Source organism: Balaenoptera acutorostrata, chromosome 15, assembly GCF_949987535.1.
Source record: "Balaenoptera acutorostrata chromosome 15, mBalAcu1.1, whole genome shotgun sequence".
Classification (NCBI taxonomy): domain Eukaryota; kingdom Metazoa; phylum Chordata; class Mammalia; order Artiodactyla; family Balaenopteridae; genus Balaenoptera; species Balaenoptera acutorostrata.
In genome coordinates, this window is record NC_080078.1 from 42,900,803 (window position 1) to 42,924,535 (window position 23,733).

The 23,733-nt window shown below is 41.8% G+C and overlaps 1 protein-coding gene across 2 annotated transcripts in view; it reads right to left on the bottom strand.

Annotated features, from left to right (window-relative positions):
• RALGAPA2 (Ral GTPase activating protein catalytic subunit alpha 2) overlaps window positions 1–23,733 on the bottom strand; it is a 289,245-nt gene that overhangs the window by 162,284 nt on the left and 103,228 nt on the right. For both annotated transcript variants that reach the window (XM_057528489.1, XM_057528490.1), the window contains exons 17-23: window positions 18,943–19,080; window positions 17,388–17,485; window positions 12,508–12,598; window positions 10,979–11,155; window positions 1,833–2,026; window positions 932–1,030; window positions 545–700 (exon numbers count right to left, since the gene is read on the bottom strand). In XM_057528489.1, the coding sequence (XP_057384472.1) occupies window positions 545–700; window positions 932–1,030; window positions 1,833–2,026; window positions 10,979–11,155; window positions 12,508–12,598; window positions 17,388–17,485; window positions 18,943–19,080 (953 nt within the window). The remainder of the gene's footprint in view (window positions 1–544; window positions 701–931; window positions 1,031–1,832; window positions 2,027–10,978; window positions 11,156–12,507; window positions 12,599–17,387; window positions 17,486–18,942; window positions 19,081–23,733) is intronic.

Consider the following 23,733-nt stretch of genomic DNA (forward strand, 5'->3'; position numbering starts at 1 on the left):
GGCCAAGGGCTACAGGCTGATTGCTAGTGGCTCCTTTGGCCCTTCTGTTTCAACTTAACTACCAATCACATTTATTTGAGAGACATTAGCTCTTCATCAAGAGATGTCAGGATCCCTAATTTATAGGTGATGTTGTTCACAAAAACATCCTAACTCCTAAAACAGTAGCTTTCGAACATTTTTAAATGACCAAAATCATTTTCTTCATACAATAGCTAATGCAGAACCCCAACAAAAAGTGGGTGAGATAAGTATTTTTGAGGCTGACAACAGGCAGACGTTAAATCATACAGAACTGAACAGGCCAAGGGGTAAAATTCAAATTTGGCTGGTGAAATGCAGGGTCAGTGGGGAAAAGCAGCTCGGGTGAGACAAGTCAGACTCACATTTCTGAAAGGCTACTGGTATTGCTGGGTGTAGAAGACGCGAAACTACTGAGGATTTCAACATTTTGGAGGTACTTTCATAAACCCCAATTTCACCTGCAAAGAGTGACATGCACTTTCCGAACAACAGGCCACCGCGATGGCGGAGTCCCAGATACCTGGTCCTCGCTGGTTAGTCCCAGGTGCATGATGAGGTAAAAATGCACCAGGAAGTCCGAGTTGGGCAGCACGTCCTGGCGTCGGGTCATCATGGCGCAGATCAGCTTGTAGGCTTGGAGCTTGCCTTCCTTATAGGCATCGGGCAGTGTTGTCGCCTGCCAAGGAGACGTTTAGAGATTTAATCAACTCCAGATGCAGATGCATTTTGTCCTTTCACTTACTTTTCAGTTTTCCATAAAGTTGTTTATGGAGACGTGGGATGCGCTGGCTGGAGTGAGACCCAGCCTGTCTTCAAAACATGCAGTCTTGGGCAATTACATTTTTTAAACTCAATTTCAGGAAGGAAGAGGAAATTACAATAAAGGAATAAACACATATTCACTTGCCTTAAATAGCCATGATGCAAACATTCTGAGGGGTGGGATCAAGGCGGGAGGAGACGGAGAAGACTGGTTATCCAGGCTTATTGCTAGGTTATCCCGTATCTAATTCACAAAGAGGAGACTTTTAGGGAAGGCAACACACAGTTTATCCCAATGATACTTCAGAAACGTGCTCCATGGTCAAACAGCTGCTCCCAATTAAATTTCTGTAAGTTGAATGAAAAGCTACAACATTTACAAGTGTTTCTTTTATCATGAGGTCTACTATCTTTTTGAACTGTGTGGTGGTTTTAGATCTAATACAAAACTAGGGCATTGTTCTTCCTTCAATCTTAATGCCTGGAGAGGCCTTCCTGAACTCCAAATGATAAGGAATGGTTTCACAGGTTATACTGTATAAACACAAACTGTGTTTTTGGAAAAAAAAAAAAAAAAGTACTAACATGGGGAAAATGTATGTTGTGAACAAAAACAAAAACCAGAATGAAAATTGTATGGACTCTAAGACAGTACTTTTATAAAAATATGTTTATCCACAGAAATAAGATTATATATTAATATTGGTTTTCTCTGTGGATGGTGAGATTGTCTTCTTCGCATTTTCTACATTCTTCAAATTTTGTACAATAAAACCAGTATCCCTTTATAAGGAGAGTAACTAAAACTAGTGTATAATATCCCTTTAATATCCTATAGTAACAGTCTACTTGCACATTAAACGAAATAACTCTTAGGCATTTATAAAATGACCAAACTATAAGTATTATTATTTATTCTTGGATCATCAAACGTACTTTGTCTAAACATCTAAACTTCTGTTCAGAAGTTACGCGCAACACAGTTTTTATGTCAAGTGATAAAGCAATGTTCCCGTATTAGAATAAAAGGTGACGGCAGGACTTACCTTCGCTAGCTTGTACCAGAGTTCATAGAGATAGCCAAACACTCTGGCATGGATCTTGGGTGACTGGATATTATTCACGTCTCCGAGGATTCCCAAGATTCTTCGCCATAACACGGCAGCCGAGTCTGGGTGCCAACCCGTGAGGGTCCCCCCAGCGATTATGCTACAGTCATCAGCAAGGCATTCGCTGCTATCTGTGGGGAAAGATGTGTGTTAACCCTGTAAATGCAATTTTGATTTCATTGTTACAGCCTTTTTTTCTGTAATGCAAATTTCCTGTGCTTGAAAATGTACATGTTCAGAGTAAAATAAGATGAAGTGTGAAATGGCTGACAACTTGGAAGGACAGAAAAGTGGGCTCCATGAGGAAAGGTTAGATGATTCTGCTCCTTCCAACTAAAAGGGCAACAGCCCAGAGATGACAAAACAGTTCCTGGAGACCCTGTGAAGGGCTTTATTAAGCAGCAGGGGGGTGGGGAGGAGAACTTGAGCAGGATGGGTAGGGAACAGGGCCATGAAAAAAGGTGGCCGGGGAGGCCTCATGGCTGGAGTGACATTTTTGGTGGCTGTTACTATTCACTCAGGTTTATGAGGGGGGGATAAAAGTTGCTTATAATAAATTTTACCCTTCTTGGATTCAAGGACTTGTAGGAAGGGTATACGATGATGTAACTGTCACCACACACTGCCACCATAATTGATATGAAATAGCCCCTTCACTCCACAAGTGCCCCTTCACAGTCAGTCCCCTCCCCGAAGCTCTGCTCCAGACAACCATTGTCGTTTTTTGTCCCTACAGTGTCCCTACATTCTGCCGTTTCCAGAATGTCCGATAAATGGAATCCTATAGTAAGCAGCTTTTCTGTCTGGTTTCTTTCACTTAGCATAACGTGTTTATTTGAGAGATTCATCCATGCGGTTGTGTATCCACAGGTATCATAGTTTATCCATTGACCTGATGAAGGACATTGGATAGTTCCCTGGTTTTGGTGATTATAAATAAAGCTACAATTGCATACAGGCTTTTGTGTGAACACGTTTACATTTCTTGTTTGTTAAGACCAGAATCACAAACGGCACACGTTGTTTCTCTGCTTGCTTCTTGCTTTTAGTGGACCACGTCTTCCTGTGGTTGCCTGAGGAAGGTGCATGTCCTCATGTCTGAAAGTCTTGGTTCCCTGACTTGTAATTCAGTTTGGCTGGGTACAGAATTCTGTGTTGGAAAAGTGCTCACTTTCCTGTAGTTTCCTTTGTAATTTTAGAGTCAGCAGTGTTCCGATACATGAAATTTTTTTGTGTGAAAAATTATTAACTCTGGAGAGTTTCAACCTGTCTGAAACAGGTTGAAAAAGAGAGTTTCTCTTTTATTTGAAGCTTCAGTAAAGCTAGGAATTGTCCTCTTTATTTTAAATAACTCTATTAGAATTAACCTATTGTATTATTTTTTAATTTTATATTGTTTTTGTAGCTCTGTTCCCTTTTTCACTCCCAATATTTTTTCCTTGATCAATCTTGCCTATTTGTCTATTTTATTAATGTTTTTAAAGAGTGGTCTTTGTTTTCCCTATTGCTTTCTAGTATATGTTATGTACTTAGCTTTATTAGTTCCTTTTTTATCAACTTCTGTATATTATTCTGCCATTCTTTTCCTAATTTTTTGAATAAGACATTGAATAAATTAGTGTTTTTCGCTTCTAGTGTACACACCTAAGGCCACATATTTTCCTCCATATCAGTACTCAGCTACATTTCGCTGTAGTCAATTTGAAATATTTTCCAGTTCACAATTTGATTTCTTTTTGGACTTAATTTATTTGAAATGCAGTTTTAGTTTCTTAATGTCGTTTTCTTCTCTTTTCTTTTTGTTCTTCTGAATTTATTTCATCATATTCATGGAATGTAATACAGTTTCAAATCATGGACATTTGTTGAGGCTTGCTTAATGATCTAACTGGTCAATTTCTGTAAATGTTCCATGTGCTTTAAAAAAAAAATCACAGGTATTTTTAAATTAAGTTCAAAAAATTTTATACATATAGATCTACATTCAATCAAGATTAATTGTATTGTGTAAATCTTCTCTATTTTAAGATTTTTTCTGCTTAACTCATCTATTAATGAGAGCTGATATTAAAATTTCCTACTATGATTATGGTTTTATCAGTAGTTCCTAGTAATTCTGTCAAATTTTGCTTCATATATATATCTGGAGGCTATGAAGTTCATATAAATTCAGAATTATTGCTGTCACTAATAAATGACTTCTGCTTTAAAGTTTATGTGACTGACATACACAGAGCTACACCCCTGGTCTGCCTTTCTTCCTGTGTATCAATGTGCTTATTTACTTAGGATCTCCCTGTACATTATGTATTAGGGGTACCTCTGGTAAACATCATATGGCTGGATTTTATGTCTTCAACCTAACCCAAGAGTTTCTGAATTGAATTGCAAGTTTAAATTGTTTATTTTTATTGTAGTTGCTGATCTATTTGATTTTTATCTCTCACGTCTTACTTTTGGCTTTCCGTTTAAGTCACCTCTGCTTTGCTTCTCTTTGGAATCTTTGGAGGGAGTTTAAAGAGCTGTGTCCCACCCAGACACGGTGGCAACCATTAACCACTGCTGAGCATCACCTTGGGTGCGCATATTGTTGGGCTTTTTCAGGCCTAACCATAGAAATGGGAGCACAGTCTATGGACGCGAGGAGCTCAAGTGGAGGGATGACCAGGGCCGGCAAGGAGCGGGCAGAATGGGTGTGAGGAGGGGCCGGGGCAAATCCAGGGCAGGCTCCGTATGCTTCCCGCACTGTGCCCGAGACAGCTGCTGACAGCTTATTATCAGTACATTCGTTATGGAAAGATGCCAAGACCCTGAAACAGAGGATTTGATAAGGATGGTACATGTTGTCATGGAAAGATCTTCCCAAATCCAGGAGCACTGTTCCTTCTTAGAGCAAAACACATCTGTATCTCCCACATCCGTATCATACAATCAACTGAGGTGACACAGATAATCCAAGCCGGAATCCCACACGGTGTGCCTGCAGAGACAGCAAAAGCCTAATTACGGGCCTTCTGGGCTCTCAGACTGACTTTTACAAAACCTCAGAAGACAGGCTCGTCCTCCTCACGTTTACTCTGTGAAATGCGTGCAGTATCAAGCGTCTGTCAGTCCGAGAAGGTCTGCTGAAGCTTCAATGAACCTTACAAACCAACCTAAGCTCCCAAGTGAACAAGCAGCATAATGCAGCATTTATTTTTCTCAAGACGAATGCCATGAGTCTTTAATTCCTTGAGGGGTAAAAAAAGTAAGGGAACTCAGTGACTTAGAGCTTTGCTCCATCCCCAACCATCACCTGCAAAACGCAGCCATCTGAGGTGGAGATTAGCCTCCAGCCTTCTAGTCAGGCTGGGACTTCCCTTGAGTGACAGCTCCAAGTAAACAAGAGGTCAGGTGTCTTATCACCTACACCTCCCTGCTACCTGCCAGCAAACACATTCTCAGTTATGGAAGGATCCCCCCCTCCAAAAAAAGAATCTGTTTCAATACTGCTTTGCTCTCAGAAAAACGTATTCCTCAGTGATAAAATTCTAGGTAACATCCCCCATCACATTATCAAAATACAGGGAGTCTTTTCGAGGTATTTGAAACGACTGCATGCTCAATATTACTGTGAAAAAAATTTTTTAATGAGTTGAGATGTTTTTACCCAAAATTATTCCACTCATGGCATAAGTAACAGAACAGATGCTGACATTTTGCATGTAGATGGTTCCTCAGTGAAGCAGCACTTAATTAAAAATCGGGATTTGAGAGATTTCTGAAAATTTCATGTTCACCTTAAAAACACCAAACACTTAGTTCATTTTCTTTTTCATGAGCAAGCTTGTATGCTAGCCTAGCATCTTTTTGTTCCATTATTACTAAATGCTATAGAGACATTAACATTTTTTTGTTGTAGTTAAAGTAGGAAGTCTTGCAAACAAATAAAAGTTATATCATCTTTCTCCCAACACATACAGGACTTTATTACAGGAGCAATCTAAAGTTCAGAACTTTGCAAATATGCAAAGGATTTTAGCCATGAGATAAGTCTTGGTAATCAGTAAAACAGGCACTTAGGACCCAAGGGCGACTTCACACAGCAGCAGTCTCGTGGAGGGTTGATGAAACATAGCTAGTGCTTTGGAAATGATTTTCTCTTTTGAGTTGAAAACTTAACCAAAGGCACAAACCCAGAGGCTCAACAGAAACGCCTTAATTCTGGGACCAGAAAAATTAGGCCTAGACTTTGATGATTAAAAGCGGAGAAGACGCAGGTTGGCGCTCTGCTGACCGTCACTGCGGCCTGAACCTCTTCTCCTTCCTCATCTGCTTCCCAGGCACACGCAACATTCATGCTAAAGATTACAAAGGTGAGCAAGCAACCCCACGGTACTTCTCATCGTTATTTTTCTTTAGAATGTTTTATGTTTTCAAAATAGATCAAAGCCTGGTGGAAATGCCAAAAATGTCTGCAACGGCAGAGGATGTTGACAGACCATTCCTGTGAATGGTTTTGGTGGCAGGTAACAGTGATAATTAAAAGCAAAAGTTATAATTAAAAGCAGAAATGGTCAAAGGATTTCGATAACAACATCTAGAGGCAGGGCTGTGATAAATATACTAAACAAGAGAGACTTGGAAATGCAATTGTACATATTTTTAATTATCAAAAAAAGGTTAAAATTTCATTGCTGTTTTTAGCTAAATCAAACAACAGCCTGCAGCTTAAAGCTTATTCATTCACTGATTCAAGTATTTACTGACTATTCCTCTCCTGCTATGTACTGTCCTGGGAGCCAAGAATCAGCTGTGAACATGACCAGTGACCAACGATCAACGACAGTCTCGCCCCTGAAGCTTACCTTGCAGCCAGGGGGGACACTACTGACCCTTCCCCAACTAAAGCAAAATGTTGAAAACCACTTCTTACTGAACTTTATCTTAAAACGTATCACTGATTTGACAGGCACCTGGAAAGGAAGGAGAACCAAAGCTGGCCCTTACCCTTCAGGGTTCTGCTAACCCTGAGTTCTTAAAGTTTCTCTGACAATGAAAAGAAAGTTTTTCTTATGCTAAAGTTGAATTAATGACTGACACGTTTCTTATGGTTAGCTTTTTTTTTTTTTCCATCTCATTTAAGAAAGCCTTCCCTACCCCAAGGTCTTAGACATATTTTTAGAGGATATTTTCTTCCAAAAGTTTTTAAGTTTTCCTTTTCACATTTAAGTATTTTATCCATAGGGACTTGGCTGTGGGCAAGGTGGGATGTAGGGAATCTGTCCCATTTTCTGCCCTGTGGCTAAATATTGTCCCGCAGGCCTTTGTGGGGCAGTCCATTCTTCCTTTGTCAGATCTGGAACGCTGTCTCTTTCGTGTATCAGGACTCCATGCCTGTGTGGATCCAGTATGTATTTTATACTCCATTCCCTTAGTCTATTTGTCTATCCCTGTGATTAAAACTCCTTTTAAATAAATCACATAGCACTTATTGCATTATTTGTCCTTATCAGGATAAATGTCTTATTTTTGGTAAGCTCGTAAGTCAGTCATGGCTATGACTTACTCATCTTTTTATTTCTTATAGCATCAAATTCAGTATTTCTAGACTATAAGCTTATTTGCTAAATAAGAGATGAGGTCAACAGCAATACTGATTCTTACCTATAGAGTCAAAAATACTCCCCCCTAGAAAATCATAAGCTCAACAGAACAAAACTTATGCATGAGTCAACTCTAATTTCTTATTTTCGGTATTCTTGATGCTCTGGCATCTGGGGCCTCCTTGACCAGGAAGGGACTGCCCGTCCCAGGGTTAGCTAATTCCTCGAGATAGCAAACAACTCCCCAGGGAGTGTGTCTTCCACATGCAAACCCCACAATCCCAAACCCAGGCCTCCCACCTACCTCCCTCTGTCCAGCTCTTGCCATCAAGGGGATGTCCCTGTGCCCTCATCACCATGGGGTCCGGCACCAAGCAACCAGGGCCAGTGTCTGTGCTCTAGGGTCAGCTGAAATTATCCCAACTAGCCGCTCCTGAGTCTGCATAGCCTGCCTTGCCTTCCCTTTCCCGTGCAAACGACAGTAAAGGCCGTTGCCCACGTTTTCCCCTCTCTTCCTGCCCCCAACCCTGGTGCCTCCCCATGTGCCCCCCTGCATGGCATGCCGTGCCCCTATTTCTATAAACTTCTTCCTTCATGACAATCATCTCCATGTCTCCATGTCTTGCCGTACAAATCCCAGACACATTGTGAAACAATGCACCATAAATTTAGCTGTTATTCTCAGAAAACATGAAATGATTTAACTAAGAAAGCAAATATAAAACTGAACTGTTAGCTTGCCAATGATAAAGGAATTTAAGATTTTAGAAGCAGTTTATTATTCTAAGCATTTGATAACTGGTAGGATTATTCAACGAGAAACAGAGACACACTCAAATTGTTGGATCACTCTCTTTGCGTGTCCTGGAGATCAGGGTAACATGAGTTTTATTTTGTCCATTTATGAAGAAATTGTTCTCCTAAGAACAGAAAGTTAAATTCAGAACTGCGATAATCCTTAAGCCTTATCATATTACGGTTTGTCCTTTTCACAGATGACAAGATGAACTATTGAACTGAGTGTACTGATTCTCGATATTAGAATTTCAAAGAAGAACTAAGTATTTGGAGGAGTTAATCACAACAGAGAGTGCATCATATAAAATTACCTCACACGAGTTTATTAAATTGAGCGGTCCCATGCACACTCTGAGATGGGATCAGAACTAATCTTTCCAGAGGACAGACAAAAGACGTAATCACCCAATTTTCTTTCCTTTCCATAAAACTAATTAAAACTAGTCCTTGTTTAAGTAAATTCAACTTACTGAAAATTCAGTATTGCCTTCGATAGTACCACGATGATGATTTCCGTTGGACAATCTGTATATTGGACCCAAAGAAGCCATTTATTCCATAAATGTATTAATAATTCTCAAATAGTTCAGAGGGGTTTGCAGCTGTAATTTTAACAGCAGCGTAGAAGAAAGGAGTAGGCACAGCGCTGCATTTGGAGTCAGAACACTTTGGAAGCCAGTTTCAACTCTGGCACTTACTTCCCAGCAAGACAACACGATTTCTCTGGGTCTCAGCTTCTCCATCCCTAGAACAGAATTTGTATGACTTGGCCTGCTAACCATAAAAATCAAAGAGGATGACTCAAAGTTCCTTGTAAAATCCCTTGTAAGTTTATGGTATTATTATTCAAAATCATTATACATGTCTATGTATCACTATATATATGAAGAATTTTAAATCATTTCCAAAAGAACCACACATTTGAGAAGCACAAATTATCAATACTATCCAATAATTTATAAAAGTCAGCACATGGCTTTGCCAATCATTCTCCCACTGATTTTGCAAGGTTTCTACCATTGGCAGGTGTGAATACTTAGACCAAAAATGTCCACTATCTCTTAAGGATGGCATATACAGCATTATAAGGCAATGCGTTACTCACTTACAGTTAACTGGTTTGTTTTTCTTTGCTTGTTTTTCTAGTCTTAATTAGGATACCCATTAAATACACATTAAGATCATTCTCCTTGGTCTTATCTACCTCATAGATAAAAGATTTTATCCAACACTAAGGTTTATCCAAAACTAAATTTTATGAAGTTTTTATGTTACTCCATTAGGAATTTCCAAAAACATCAGGGACTGGTTAAATTTTATATTGCAATTAGTGAAAACCAGTTTGCTTGGTTAAAAAAAAAAGAAAAACACTAAGTTAAAAGTTTTGCCTTTACTTCTAATTTTAAAATGATTTTTAGCATTTTAATACCACTTTTTACTCAACACGTGCTTTGTGGTTTGCTGTTGTTGTTCTCATCAAGGACGTCTATGGACGCAGGAATGCAGGGGGCCAGGACGGACGTGGCCATCGGCATCGTCCTCCGCTGAGCCCCTCAGAACACTAGTCTCTCTCGACACTTAGCAAAACAAAGCAAAACAAAAACCCAACTTCTCTTGGTGTCCCCATCCTAGCCTGTCACAAGGTAAGGGAACTGAGCCTTTAGAGGTTCACTTTCCTAGGGTCACACGATGTGTGTGCGTGCGTGTGAATAGCTAAAACTGCAGAGTGCTTCCACACACACTGCTCTGTGCGCTTGACTCAGACGCTCACTCATTGATTCCTGCAACAACCCATAATACGGACTATTACTATCCCCACTCTACAGAAAAGAAACTGAAGGACAGAGAGATTCACTGGCTCAAGGCCACCCCGCAATTCCTTGGCAGAGCCTGGATGCAGACCCAGAAAGTTCGGCTCTGTAATCTATTCATGAATCTTAGAAATACAGATACTCAAGGCAAAAAAGTTGCAAAAAATACAGAATATGATAACATTTTTCAAAAGCTTAAAACCCGAATTAAATGATGTAGTGTTTAAGGAGACAGATATTGTGGTAAAACTATAAAGAAGTTACGGGCATGATTTTAAGAAGAATTGGGGACAGGTTCACAGGATGACGGGAGGGGAAGGACTTGAGAAGGGCCTGCTGGGGCCTCACTGGTGGGGCAGCTGTTCTACTTCTTACACAGGGTGCAGGTTTCCTGGTGCTCATTTGATTACTACAGCCCATAACTTACACATGCCTCACAACTTATCTTGTATATATCAAACATTCTACAGTAAAGTTAAAGAAAATAGTAATCAATAAGCTATCCAAATTCTTTAACTTATCCTGGATTTAGGACACATGTCAGTTGGAGAAATCACTCTTCTCTGTTTCCAGAATAAAGCACATTTGGTCACGGATGGCAACGCCTTGGCATGAATATCAGAGACCTCTTCCCATGGTGGGCAGTGGGTGTCGGCATGGCAAGCCTCCTCCCTTTTCAGCCACTATTTCAACACCCTCTCCACATGGGACTCTGCGAATTCACGACTGATTATGAACAGGGGGTTGGGGCCGGCGCACCCATGTGGAAGGAGGGAGCCCCCATCATCATTGTGCTGAGGGACCCCTAGAGTTCTTGCAACTGGCAAACCTTGGGATCTCCCAACCGGTGTTAGCACCGGCGCCTCTTTTCGAAGACGCAGCTGGTTACCTGTGAGGTTGGAAGCATCCGTGGGACTGAGTTGCAACCAGTGGCGGGCATCGGAGTCAGTCACAGCATCCGTGGGCGTGCTCAGTTCTGGGTCTTCCTCGCAGATCTGCCACGGGCTCAGGGACAGCTCTGCCTCGGTGCTGCAGCCCAGAGCAGGGTCACTGCTGACACTGTCACCTGGCACAATGGGAGACACAGTCTGAGACAGCCAAGAGCAGGGAACCAGCACGTCCACAATCCCAGCACACAGGGAACTAAGCAGCTGCCCCAGCAGGAATCGTTCTCAGGACAGGGGCTCAAAAGGTGCCTGCGTGGGGCTCCTGGTCAATGAAACAGAGGTTCCAGGCGTGGGGCACGAGCAGTCCTTATGGGCCGTGCCACCTACAGCCCAAGCAGCACCCTATTCAGGGGTCTTAACTGAGTTCCCCCAGGTACGGAGAAGATCACCTCGAGTGCTTACGCTTTCTACCCTGACTTATTCAACTACAAAACGGGGGTGGGTGGAGGAGGAGGAGGGGAATTGATTCCACCACAGAAGCGAGTTTATTCTGGCAGGTTGAAGGGCCCGAGGATGCCTTCTACCTCATGCCCGATGTCTAGACTTGAACCTGGGGTGACTCACCCAGGATCACCAGGGGATGAGGTGACCCACACAAAAGGTTTTCTTCAATAGGGACTCTCCCCTTTAAACACTAAAAAATTCTAATTTGTCATGATACAAGGACGCTTTCAAAGGCTGTGAAGCCTCACAGGGCTGTTCAGTCTAAGGCAGAACAGACCCAGCCAGCCTGTCCCCCGAAGCCCCTGTCTGCTCCACAAGGACTCGGGGTGCCCGCCCTCTCTGCCTGCAGCTCTGCCGGCTGCGTTTCGATCTGCCGCTGACGGTCCCCCAGCCCTGCTGCTTCTAATCTGCTGTCCGCTCTTCACCTGCAGAGAACTGACAGGTGTCCCGCTCACCAACCTGCTAGGTCCCTAACTCTGACAGCCCCAGGACTCTAGAAGGTGGAGCCTGAGAGGCCCTGCTCCGCCCTCCACCAGGATCCGCCAAGAAGGAGGGGGCCTGGCAGTGGACCTCAGGGAAGCGGAGTATCAGGGACTGCATTTCACTGTATGTGATGGTACGTCTCAGCATCCCAGTCAGATTTTATTTTTTAAATACTTATGCCATTGACTTCAAGGTACTTCTGAAGCTTTTGCTCCTAACCTGGGGAAACTTTCTGGGGAAGGCCATTTTTCCTTCTGGGTCTGTCTGCTCACCCAGACATCAACCTTGGTTGTGCTTCTCACCTGGAGAAAGGCCCAGGGCTGGAAAGACAGGCCTCGAAGGTACAGGTCACTGACTGGAACTATTCACCTGTACGTGCACACTAACCACCCATCTATCCTGGGATCCCAGGAATAAAGATGTCCCACTTCACAACCACGTGTCTTCAGATGATAAGATATCATTCGAGTTAGAAAGTCAAAAGGGAACAAAATGCAGCCTCGCCGAAGCTGGATGAACACAGACCACATCTGCTGGCACTTACTCTTCTGTCTCCCCCTGTATCTTCCTTGCGTCTGCTGCAAATCATCTTTCAAATCCAATTCAGCGGGGCTGCTGCTTCTTCGTACTAAGATCTTCAGACAGAAAGAAATATTGCGTTTGGTACAGGGAAGTTTTCATTTTTATAAGACCGGTAAGTTTCTAGTCCACATTTCTAAAGAAAAAGAAACAAACAATAATAACGGGCAACAAAAAAACTGAATGACGTTTTGCATTGGAAGGATACGGGCTCACAAATTACTAAAACTGAATTATAAATTACCCAAGATCTGAAATTTAAGGCTTCTACTTTGTCAGTTGACATCCAATTAAAATGGTCTACTGAGGAGGGGTGCCAAGTTATATGGAAATCGTTTATTTTGAAATTCTACTTGTACCTCTGCTCCGGCACACATGGATAACGGATACAATCCTCCAGGAAGCCTAAGTCCCCGTGGATGGCCAGGGTGCTGGCAGGGAAGGCAGAAACTCCGCCCAGACTCCCAAAGGTCATTCAGTGCTTCCCTTGTTACGTGTGCAGCAGGCTTTCCTGAGCACCGCTCAGCACTGGACCGTGGGTTAAAAACAGGGGACTAGAACACTGTGAGGCAATCCGCATGGTCTAAAATTTACATAACTGGCTTGGAAAGACAAAACATACACAAATTACACAAAGTGGTTACAATGTAGAGTAGCAAAATATGCGAGTCAACTCTCTCTAAAAGGTTTGCAGAATAAAGCATTACCTTGATCCGCTCACAGTGACAGTAGCTGTTCAAGAAGCAACAGACATGAGGTGGTAGAGAGAAGGCAGGAGGGGACTCAGGGCAGGAAGCACTGAGGAATCAGCAAGTTCTATGTGCAGGAAAAGAAGCCGATTATAGCAGGCCATACAGGGCAGTCAGGTGAAAATGGTAGGAAGAAAATGCGACCACCTTCTACAAGAGGCAGCTGCTGGTGGGCCGCCAACATCAGGCTTAGGAATTTCAACCCAGTATTGACAAAATGAGCAACCGTCTGTTCCAGACAATAGCTTATTGTGATTAGAAACATAACCAGAAAGGTAAGTCGAGTAGCTATCTGCAGGACAGAGTTAAGAAGTTGCTATGGAACTGTTACAGTGATTCAGGAGTGAGCAGATAAGGCTTTTGATGGTAGAAAAGGAGAAGAAAAGATAAATTTTAAAATGCTGCAGAATGACAGTCAAGAGCTTATATGAGAGCTTATATAAGAGTTGTACATGGGAGTGGAAGTTTAATCACAAAAGGATATGAATCTAGGGGACCATGAGAATGATGGTGACGAAAGAAAGAAGGAAAGAAGGGAGAGAGGGAGGGAGGGAGAAAGGAAGGGAGAGAGGAAGGGAAGTAGGAAAGGAGGGAGGACGGACGGATGGACAGACAATGGATAGAGGAACTTGAGAAAGTTTCTGATATTTTAATTTTCATCTTTGGGCTGAATATCTAAAGAGAATGTGCTATAAGTGTGCAACAAAAATCCACGACTGGTGAGATGGAGGATACAGCCAAAAATGAAGATATATATTTAAGGCCCTCCAGTTCAGAGTATACAAAAAACATGGGATTCAATGAGCCAACTAAAGGAATGAATATTAAACAACCGAACACGTGAAAAGGGGGGACTAAGATGTATAATTAAAGGACAGAATAATTATTAAGCTAAAACACAGAAGTAGGTCATAAATAAGATATTTAGAAGATTAACAGTATATGAAAAAAATATTACTCAGCCTTAAGGAAGGATGATATATGTCTAATATGACAATGGAAATATACCCAGGATACTTCCTTAATTGAAAAGCAGAATGTGGGCTCTTCTGCTTCTGATTCTCTGAGAGATGAAATAACCTCCAACTACAGAACTAGAACCTACATAAAAATTTGGGGCTCACAGGAAGTAAAATAAACCTCCAAGTGATCCATACCCTCTCCCTACCCCCCAAAGCAAACTGAAACCAGGGCAGTGAAATGGGGCTACTTTAGGGGTAAATCTAATGTTACCACTCCCTGTGGCAAAAGGACCAAGAGTCCAGGATTAAAGTAGCACTCCCTGTTTCCTGGAAGAAACAAATGCAAATGTTGTCCTGGTGAAACTTCATCACTTCAGACATCCAGGTTTTCTGTAGATTCAGATGAGCCAGGTAGGAACTCACAATCAAAGATGACCGAACAGCAAAGGAAATAAATAAACCACCATGCACAAGAGTCTCAGAAACAACAAATATCAGATTGATTTCAGATGATGATAAAGAAGTTAGAATTGCAACCTGTGACTATTTTAAAGGAATAAAAGATGGCAATCACAAAAATGAGCAAGCAACAAGAGATTATGAGAGACTGCAAGATACACTTGAAAAGAATTAACTTGAACTTTCAGAAGCAAAAGGTATAATTGTTGAACCAAAATACTCAATGAAAGTATTAAACAGCAGACTATTTATGAGTAAGGAGAGAATTATTGAACTGAGTGAAAGATCTGATGAACTACCCAGAATGCACCCACATAGCCAAGGAGAATGGAAAATATGAAAGGGGGCTTGAGAGACATGGAAGACAGAATGAGAAGGTCTAAATATATTTCTACCCAGAATTCCAGAAGGAAAGAGCAGAGAGAACAAAAAAGAGGCAATATTTGAAGAAATGGTTACCAAGAATTTTCTAGAAGCAATGGAAGAACAAGTATTCAAAGACACACGGCACATATACCATGTCCAAAACAGGACAAACGTATAGACCAAAAGAAAATGTACCTAAATATACTGTAGTGAAACTGAAGGACAAGGATGAAGAACAACAAGGAACAACAAATAGGATGAACAGAAGACCTCTCAACAGCAACAATGGAAGACAAAAGATAGCAGAAAAATAGCTTCCATTAGAAGGGGTGGGAGGAAGGAAGAAGGATGTGGGGGAACTATGGTAATTAAGACAGAGAGACAAAGAAACCAATGATTCAAGAAGCACCAAAATAAAGCCTTACACATCTGGGAAGCAGTATATATGAGAGAAAGGTAGCATTCAGATTAATAAAGGAAAAATGAATTCAATATATGGGACCCAGAAGTGGTCATCCATGTGGGGAAAGAAAAATGAAACTGGATCCCCACCTCACTCCATAAATATCAACTCTAGGTAGCTGAAAGACTTAAATGTATAAAGCAAAACTGAAACACTTATAAATACAAGGTAAATATTTTTATCCCTGTGCAGTTGATATTTTAAAATTTTCATAAAACACAACCACAAAAATGATAAAAGAATATCAAAATTAAGAACTTCTGTTCATCAAAAGACAACATAGAGAAAGTGAAAATGTATGCCAGACACTGGAAGAAGATGTTCACCAGAAACATAACCAATATAGGATCAGTATTCAGATTATATAAAGAATTAGTAGAAATAAAAGAGAAAAAGACAAAGAAATCAATAGAAAAATGGAAAAGACATCAGTAGGCATTCAACAGATGAAAGACATATGGCCAATCAACATAAGGAAAGATCTTAAACTTTATTAGTAATTTGAGAAATGCAAAATAAAATGAGATCCCATTTTCACCCACTTGACTCAAAAGATTTAAAATCTGACAATAGTAAGTGTTGGCAAGAATGTGGATGAATGGTAACTCTTTACACACCGCTGGTACATAAGTGGTACAACCACTTTGGAAAAAGACACATTCTTTTGTAAAGAACAACATTATGCTGCTCTGTGACTCATCAATTCCACTCACATTCTTCATGAAGAATGTACATAGCTTCATTTTTCATTAAAAAAAAAAGTGAAACAATCTAAATGTCTGTCAACAAGAGAATGGGAAAGTAGACTGTGGTCTATTCACAATGGAGTATCAAACAGCAAAGAAAGCAATGAACTAGGGCTACGTGCTGCAATGTGGACTTAGAAATACATAATAATGAGTGAACAAAGCAATAATACCACTTTTATAAAGTTTAAAAATACGGAAAACTAAAGGACATACTGTTTGGGGATATATACATTTTGAGCAAAACTATAGAGCAAAGCAAGGACATGATAAACACAAAGCCAACAGAAAGCTGCTCTTTGAGGGACCAGGATGAAGCCCACAGGCCACGGCAACAACACTGCAGATATTCTAGTTCCTAAGCTGGTGGTGAGCTTCTGGGTGTTTATCTGATTATTGAAATATACACATATAATATACATATACATATGGAATGTGTAAGCTGGTATATGTCCTTTACAGAAATGAAGACAGAGGAAATTTAACACTCATTAGCTTCCAGGCAGGGCAGAGTAGAGAGAGACTTTCTTTGTTTATTTTGTACCTTTCAGTGATGTCTGAGTTTTCTATTCATATATACTAATTTTAAAAAATGAATAAATAGGAATTATCTGCATGAATGAGTTAGGGCTACTTTTTAATTTTCTTCTTTATACTTTAAATTTGTGTTTTTAAAAAATAATAAATGCTATTTTAGATTAAAAAAAAAAAAGAAACCGTAACAGATCTTTGCAGCATCTCACTTATCTAGGAACTCATGTCAGGGGGAGGCTACAACCTAAAGTGATATCAGGAATAGGGAATCTGAACGTTTGTTTGACAGGTAAGGATGCTCCTTAAAAATAGAAAGGGCACAGACAGACCAGATGGTAAATTCTGTTTTCATGTTTATTTTTTTTCCTATTTTTGTAATTCGACTGTAATTTTACATAGAAAGTAGGCAAGACTTTAAAAGGTCTCAAGGTCATTTGGCCCTAAAACACATCCAAATGGAAAAAATTTTTAAAAGATAGCATCACACCACTAATAAATTTATGTATTGTGCCAATAATTTGTATGTTTATCTTTCATTAAATGGATATATTTTGAAAAGATCTTACTGTTATTCCTTCATGTTCTTTCTTCTCATGTCCTTTGCTCTCCTGAACAGGCCTGGGCTCTGAAGAACTCACATTCTGTGCATTTTCTACCTTTTGACCTAGAGATTTGGGAGAGGGGAGAATCAACAGCAGGAATATTTCAGATGGTAAAATTGGAAAAGGTTTTTATATGTAGGTAATTATTAAATTTTAGTATCCTAAGATGTACAAAAAAGAGAGATCTGGGCCCAGCACACTGGTAGCCTGTGGATCACGTTTGCTCCATAGACCTGGCCTCTGACGCACAGACAGCTTCACTGTCTTGGGTTACGTTACACAGGGGGCAGGCAACAAGGCCTGTCCCGGAGCCTCGGGGAAGGGGTCTCAGACAAGAGCTGCCTGAGTCAGCCAGGCGCGCTGACGGGGAAAGGAAGCAGTGAGGTGGCTCGGCGTTGCTGGCGAGAGAAATAACCAGTGTCAGTAATAAAAAAGGGAATATCACCACCAAGCCTGCAAACAGTAATTTAAAAGATCCCATTCTATGAGTAGTCTGGGGCCAATAAATTTGAAAAAAAAAATACATGAATTGAACAAATTCTTAGGAGAAACACACAACTTATCCAAAAGAAAACAGGAAAAAGAAAATATGATAGTCTTATAATGATTTAAAAATTTGAATAGTACTTTAAAATCTTCCTAGAAGAAAACTCCAAGCAACCGATGGATTCTACCAAGTATTTAAGGGAAAAAAAAAAAAGTCATAATGATCTTACACAAAAACTTTTGGAGAAGAGAAAATCTTTCAGATAATACATTTCTCAAATTATTTTTATTGTATTTTCTTATTTCAAGAGGATTTCTAAGAGGGGATACTTCCTACGCATTTGATGAGGCTGGCATGACCCTGACATTAAGGACTAGGGGATGGCTGGGTTGATCTCTTCTCTAACTCATGAAACTAAATAAGTGTGTTCACTGTTGCCAGATACGTTTAAACACGTGCTTTCACTGTAAAATACATTAGTCACTGTTTACAGGTCTAACCATCTGCCTCTTTGCCCTCCATACCAGTTGCTGCTAAAAGCTGCTGGAGAAGCTGTGTGGGTTAATGCTATTACAAGCTATCATCTTCAACCTCAGCAGACTGTGCACACTGCTAATAAACTTCTTCACAAGTCTGGTCAGCCTTCCATTCTCACTGTCGACGTTTCTCCTCGCAGCCCTTTCCTCACCCCTCACGCCTCTCCTCCCTGCCTCTGCCCTAACTTGCTGCCCTCCCTCACCTGTGGTGAACATTCTCTACCTCCCACCAACTCCAGCCACTCTGGACTTTTTTCTAGTCCTCAAACATGGCACACTTGAAAAAAGTACACACACACACACACACACACACAATTTGGATAGATTAAAATAAGTAGTTAAAATATTTCATTGCCAGAAATCACATCCTTGCAAATCAACTTATAAATTCCCTTGAAATAAATAGAGTTAGGATAAATGTAGACAGCCACACGACATGCAGCCTCTTCCCGGCCAGAATCTACGGTCCCGCGTGAGTAAGGGAAGCTGCTGGTACCCGGAGGGGCCTCTGAGCACAGCGGCTCCGTGACGTCAGGGCTGCTGCTGCTCCGAACCATTGGCTGCTGCTCGGCTGCCGCCAGGGGGCCGGATTCGGCTGCAGCTGCATTTTCCGGCTGCGGGCATTCTTCCACTTCTGTGGGCATTGACACAGAACATGCACGGATGTATTTCAAGATTTTTAAAAATAATTTCACTACTTACAACAACTGATTCTAAAAATCATAGTTTTAGATACTATTTTTTTCCACAAAAATTGTGCAGTAAGATCACTGTCTTTCACATCATAAAGTTTTCTACACTTGTTAACAGTAATATTCCACTCCAAGTGTACATTTGCCTTTTAAGTTCTACAAAGCATTTTCTTTCAATCAAAGTGAAGAAAGAAAGGAAAGCGAGCAGAATGGTTGAGAACTGTGTAAGTCATTGGAGTTTCAGGGACAGGCATGTCAAGGGAAGAGGGATCCGGGAGATGCAGGGGAAGGTCACTTACATGTGAAAGAGTGGAACATCACGCGCACGCGTGCGCACACACACACACACACACACACAAACACACACACACGCCCTAAAGGAAGATAAAAAGAAATGGGAATTTCAACTTGATTATTCTTTTTAACAGATAAATGTACAACTGTCCAAAATAAAATACTGTAATTATTTAATGACATTTCACCAAATGCAAGGTTGAATTAATCACTAAAGTACAAAAAAGACCCACTGGTGTTTTTAGAGAATCAATAAATATAGGTCATAAAATAGAAAACCACAGCTGAGCACTGACCACTGGGTGATCCCAGCTAGGATATCTATGAACCATATTCCCCTAAAGAAGGGAAGTCCCTCCAAGCTCGTTTCTAAACTTCACGGTTCATTTTAGTCTCCAAAGTCAACCCAAGGTGCTGAAGAGTCACCCCACCTCCTCTCTGCAGCTCTGGAGTTCCATCATCCCTCTGCTCTGGCATCATTATCAGCCTCCTAACTTGTGGCCTCAGAGAGGTCCCGCTACGAGAGAGATGCGACCGCGCCACTCCTCCTGAGGAGGCCCGAGGCCCCCATCACTGTCCGTCAGGCTCGCGCTCCAGGGACCCTAGAGGTCACCCCACAGGCTTGATCCCCCGCGAGGAGCTCTCCCTCACTTTAGTCTTGAGCAGGCCCCACCCACACAGCCCCTGCTGCTCCCCCCTCGAGGCTGACCTCCCCCGGGCCGCCCAGGTGCCCCTCCTGTAGGACTTGCCACGTGGTCCTGCGTGTGACCCCCACCGCTGCTTGCCCCCAGGCTCCACGCTCCCTCGTGCAGTCACGGACCTCTACACCCATATTTTCCCCAAATTTTCATTAGCTAAAGTTTCAGTCCTTCTAAAAAGGGACTCATCAAAATTCAGCCTGTACCCTCTTACCTGGAAGTGTCACCTGATTCCTCACCTGAAATGCAACGCGCCACCAAGGTGCCCCCATTCTGTGTAACCCTTTCACCAGAGCCACAATCCAAAGGGCTGGTCGGCCCCAACCAAGAAGGTGTATGTAGGAAGGTTCTAAATATAACACAGAGGATTTCACCGAAGGACTGCTGCTTTTATTTTTACTATCCACATAAAAACTCCATTTTTAAGTACACTGATACTAGTTACCAGACCTCAAAACCGTGAAATGTGTGTGATCCCTCGCTTATAATGCAAAGTCCTGGGCCACATTCTCCATTCAGATACCGACGGGAAGCTGGGCTTAGGGGACAAGCAGAGTAAGGGAAGGTGGCAGGAGCAGACAGACCTGTTACAGCCTCGTCTTTCCAGGCTGTCTCTGCTCTTCCCTGCTTCTGAATAGCCACGAGAAACACCGGACATCCTAAGTGCTCTGGGATGCTCCGCCCAGCATCCCAGAGCAGAAACCAGCCCCCTCGGCTCTACTCCCAGGCTCCTCGGCAGTGGGCAACAGAAGCCAGAGGACCCCACGGACCATCCTTCCCGCTGTCTTCTTTCCTTGTTTATTCTAGTTATGCAAGACACTGACACCTTCTGGGAAGGGTTTCTACTCGTTAATGAACCTGCTTGTAAATCCCATGTCAGCGGGTCAGCAGAGGGAGCCCAAGAGCTTCCTACTTTTCTAAAAGATAATTGGCACCCCCTGGTCTTTATGGACAGTGGGAAGAGTGGGTTTTATTCCCTTAAACGTGATGCCAAGAACTGGTAGATGTTGGTTTCTGGGCTCTGAGCAGAAACAAATAAGAGCGGGGCCAACAGTGGCAGCATCATTTTCAAGATAAAGAATGATGCCATCTGGTGGGATGCAGCAGAGCCGCAGCACCACGGCTTCCAAACTCGAGTGTCCCCCACTGGTCCTCAGACAACAGATGGACGAAGAGCCTGCCATGGCCAGCTGGTCTGCCTTCCCAACAGGCTGGCCTGATGTGGCTTTAATGCTCTGTTTTTGTAAACCTGTTGGTAGGGCCTTCTCAGATGGAGGAAGTCCAAGCCTGCAGAAACCATGGGAAGAGGTGGGACAGGAACCGCCAAGAAGAGTGGGAGGGAAGGGGAGAACCATGGGTCCGGGGAGTTGTCAGGCTGTGTGGGGATGGTGCCCTGAGCTGTCCCTGTACTTGGCTGTTATGTTGACAGAGTGTGAAAAAAAGGATGTAAATTCTCCTTATCCCACAAGTTAAACCCAATTTCCTGATTTGTGTATGTACACTTTTTGGCCTTTTCTCATACTTTGTACTAAGTATATACTCAAGATTTGTTTTGTATAGATGAACAAATGAATATCAGAAACATTTTCTTAATACCTTTTTCCTTTTTCTTTTTTAAACAGTTCTCGAGCTCCCTCTGCTGGCTTTTTATTTTTGTTAAGGCTGCGCCCCTTCTACAGGGTCAGCTGTAGCAACTGCTCTTTCATAACAGATTAAAACCATTTAACACTGATATGCAAATATCAAGGTAGAGGATTATCTGATATGCAAAATATAAAAAGGACAGTCTAGGTTATATAAAAATTGTGTTATAAATTCTGGGAGGTCTAATGCATTCTCTGTTTTGACTATCACACAATTTGAATCACTTCTAAGAGCTGAATTCTACGTCAGATTCACCGAATCATTCACTTTCTCTCAAGCAGAGCTAACCCAATAACCCAAACTCTGAAAGCACCAACTTTCTAGCTTCTTGATAGTGTAAGTTACACAACACCACTACTAAATCATTGCTTTCCAAAGCTTATTCAAAGCACCAGAAAAATGATCGAATAAGGATTAATTTCATTTTTTCCCACACTGAGAGAAGAATCGGCATGATTAAATTAAGTTGTGTAAACTCTTCAGAAACTTCTATTTATTCAGGAATCTGACTACTTTTCAAAAGAAATTTCATTCACTCTTTAATCTAAGGCTTCCTTATTCCATCTTATTAAACATACTGAGACTCATTCTTCAATCACCAAAATTCTGGGTTCCATTTACCCCTCATACGAGGTTGCACAAGCAAAATTAATTGTGCCATTTCCTAACTTTTAAAGCACTGTGCACAAACCAAGTTGACCCTATGAAAAGCACAAGAGACATAAATCAACTCAACCTTGACGTGTCCCACGAGGACCACAGGTGAATCAGCCCGAGCCCTGCCCACAAGCACATCCCGGTAACTGGGCGCTACCTGGAAGCCGGAGAACCAGATGCAGACGCAGCAAAGTGAGACTTTCAATCAGGTCCCATTAAGCCTCTTTTGGAACGAGGGAAGATCACTGATCCTCTAATTACTACTATTACAATATTCCCCAAAGAAAAATAAAATCTATCGTCTGCATGGCCTGTTAAGTGCTACAGATTGATAAATGTCCCAACATAAAAGCAGTTAAAATTGCAAAACAGCTGGAAAGAACTGTTTCCACAAAGGAGAAAAAAAGGATATCACTGAAACTGCCAGTTCCACCCCCACGTGTTCGTTTATGCAGCTATTCATACTAATTAACGGAATATAGGTGGTTGTGACTGTCCCAAAGTTCTGCTGCCACCAAATAAAGAGCCCCAAAGGGATCAGAATAAGACATCATAGTGGGTGAAGGTAAGTAACTCTCTACAGTTTCGGTTATTAAAACAATTTTGGTGGGTTGAATAATCATATAGACAAGAAACAAAACCAAGAAATGTTAACTTAAATGAAAACAAAATTAGCAATCATCTTATAGTAAAGAACGTGTGGCCAGAAGGTCAACATTAAAATTGCCCGTGTATTATGCACATGCGGATGTATGCCTACTACATCTGTATTTAGCAAAAGGTTAGCAAGATATGCCAACACCAGAATTCAAACAGGAGCACACATTTAATTCTCTCGTGTGCCAGTCAGTGGCAGATGTACAATCTCAGACTGGGGACTGACGTGCATCTCTCTGGGCCCAGACTCTTGATAGGACAGTCACACGGGACCGTGGCTCACTTTTCTGGAAAAGAAGAAATGGCTTCAGATGAGGGAGGAGCTTGTGACTGTGGTTTTCAGATGAAACAGATCAGCAGATCGTCCTCAAAGTCACCATAGTGCTAGGTCCCTTCACCCTTTGTGCTGTAAAACAAGGAGTGAGGATGGCAGAGGCAGGAAAGCACAGACCAAGCACGGCCTGCTTCACTCCACGCTAAGTCGGGGTCTCTCAAACCTCAGCATCACTGATATTTTGGGCCAGACGGTTCTCCGTGGCGGCTGTCTTCTCCATTGTAGGACGGTTAGCAGCACCCATCCACTGGATGCCGGTGGCACGACCCCAGCTGTGACAACCACAGATGTCTCCCGACATTGCCAAACGT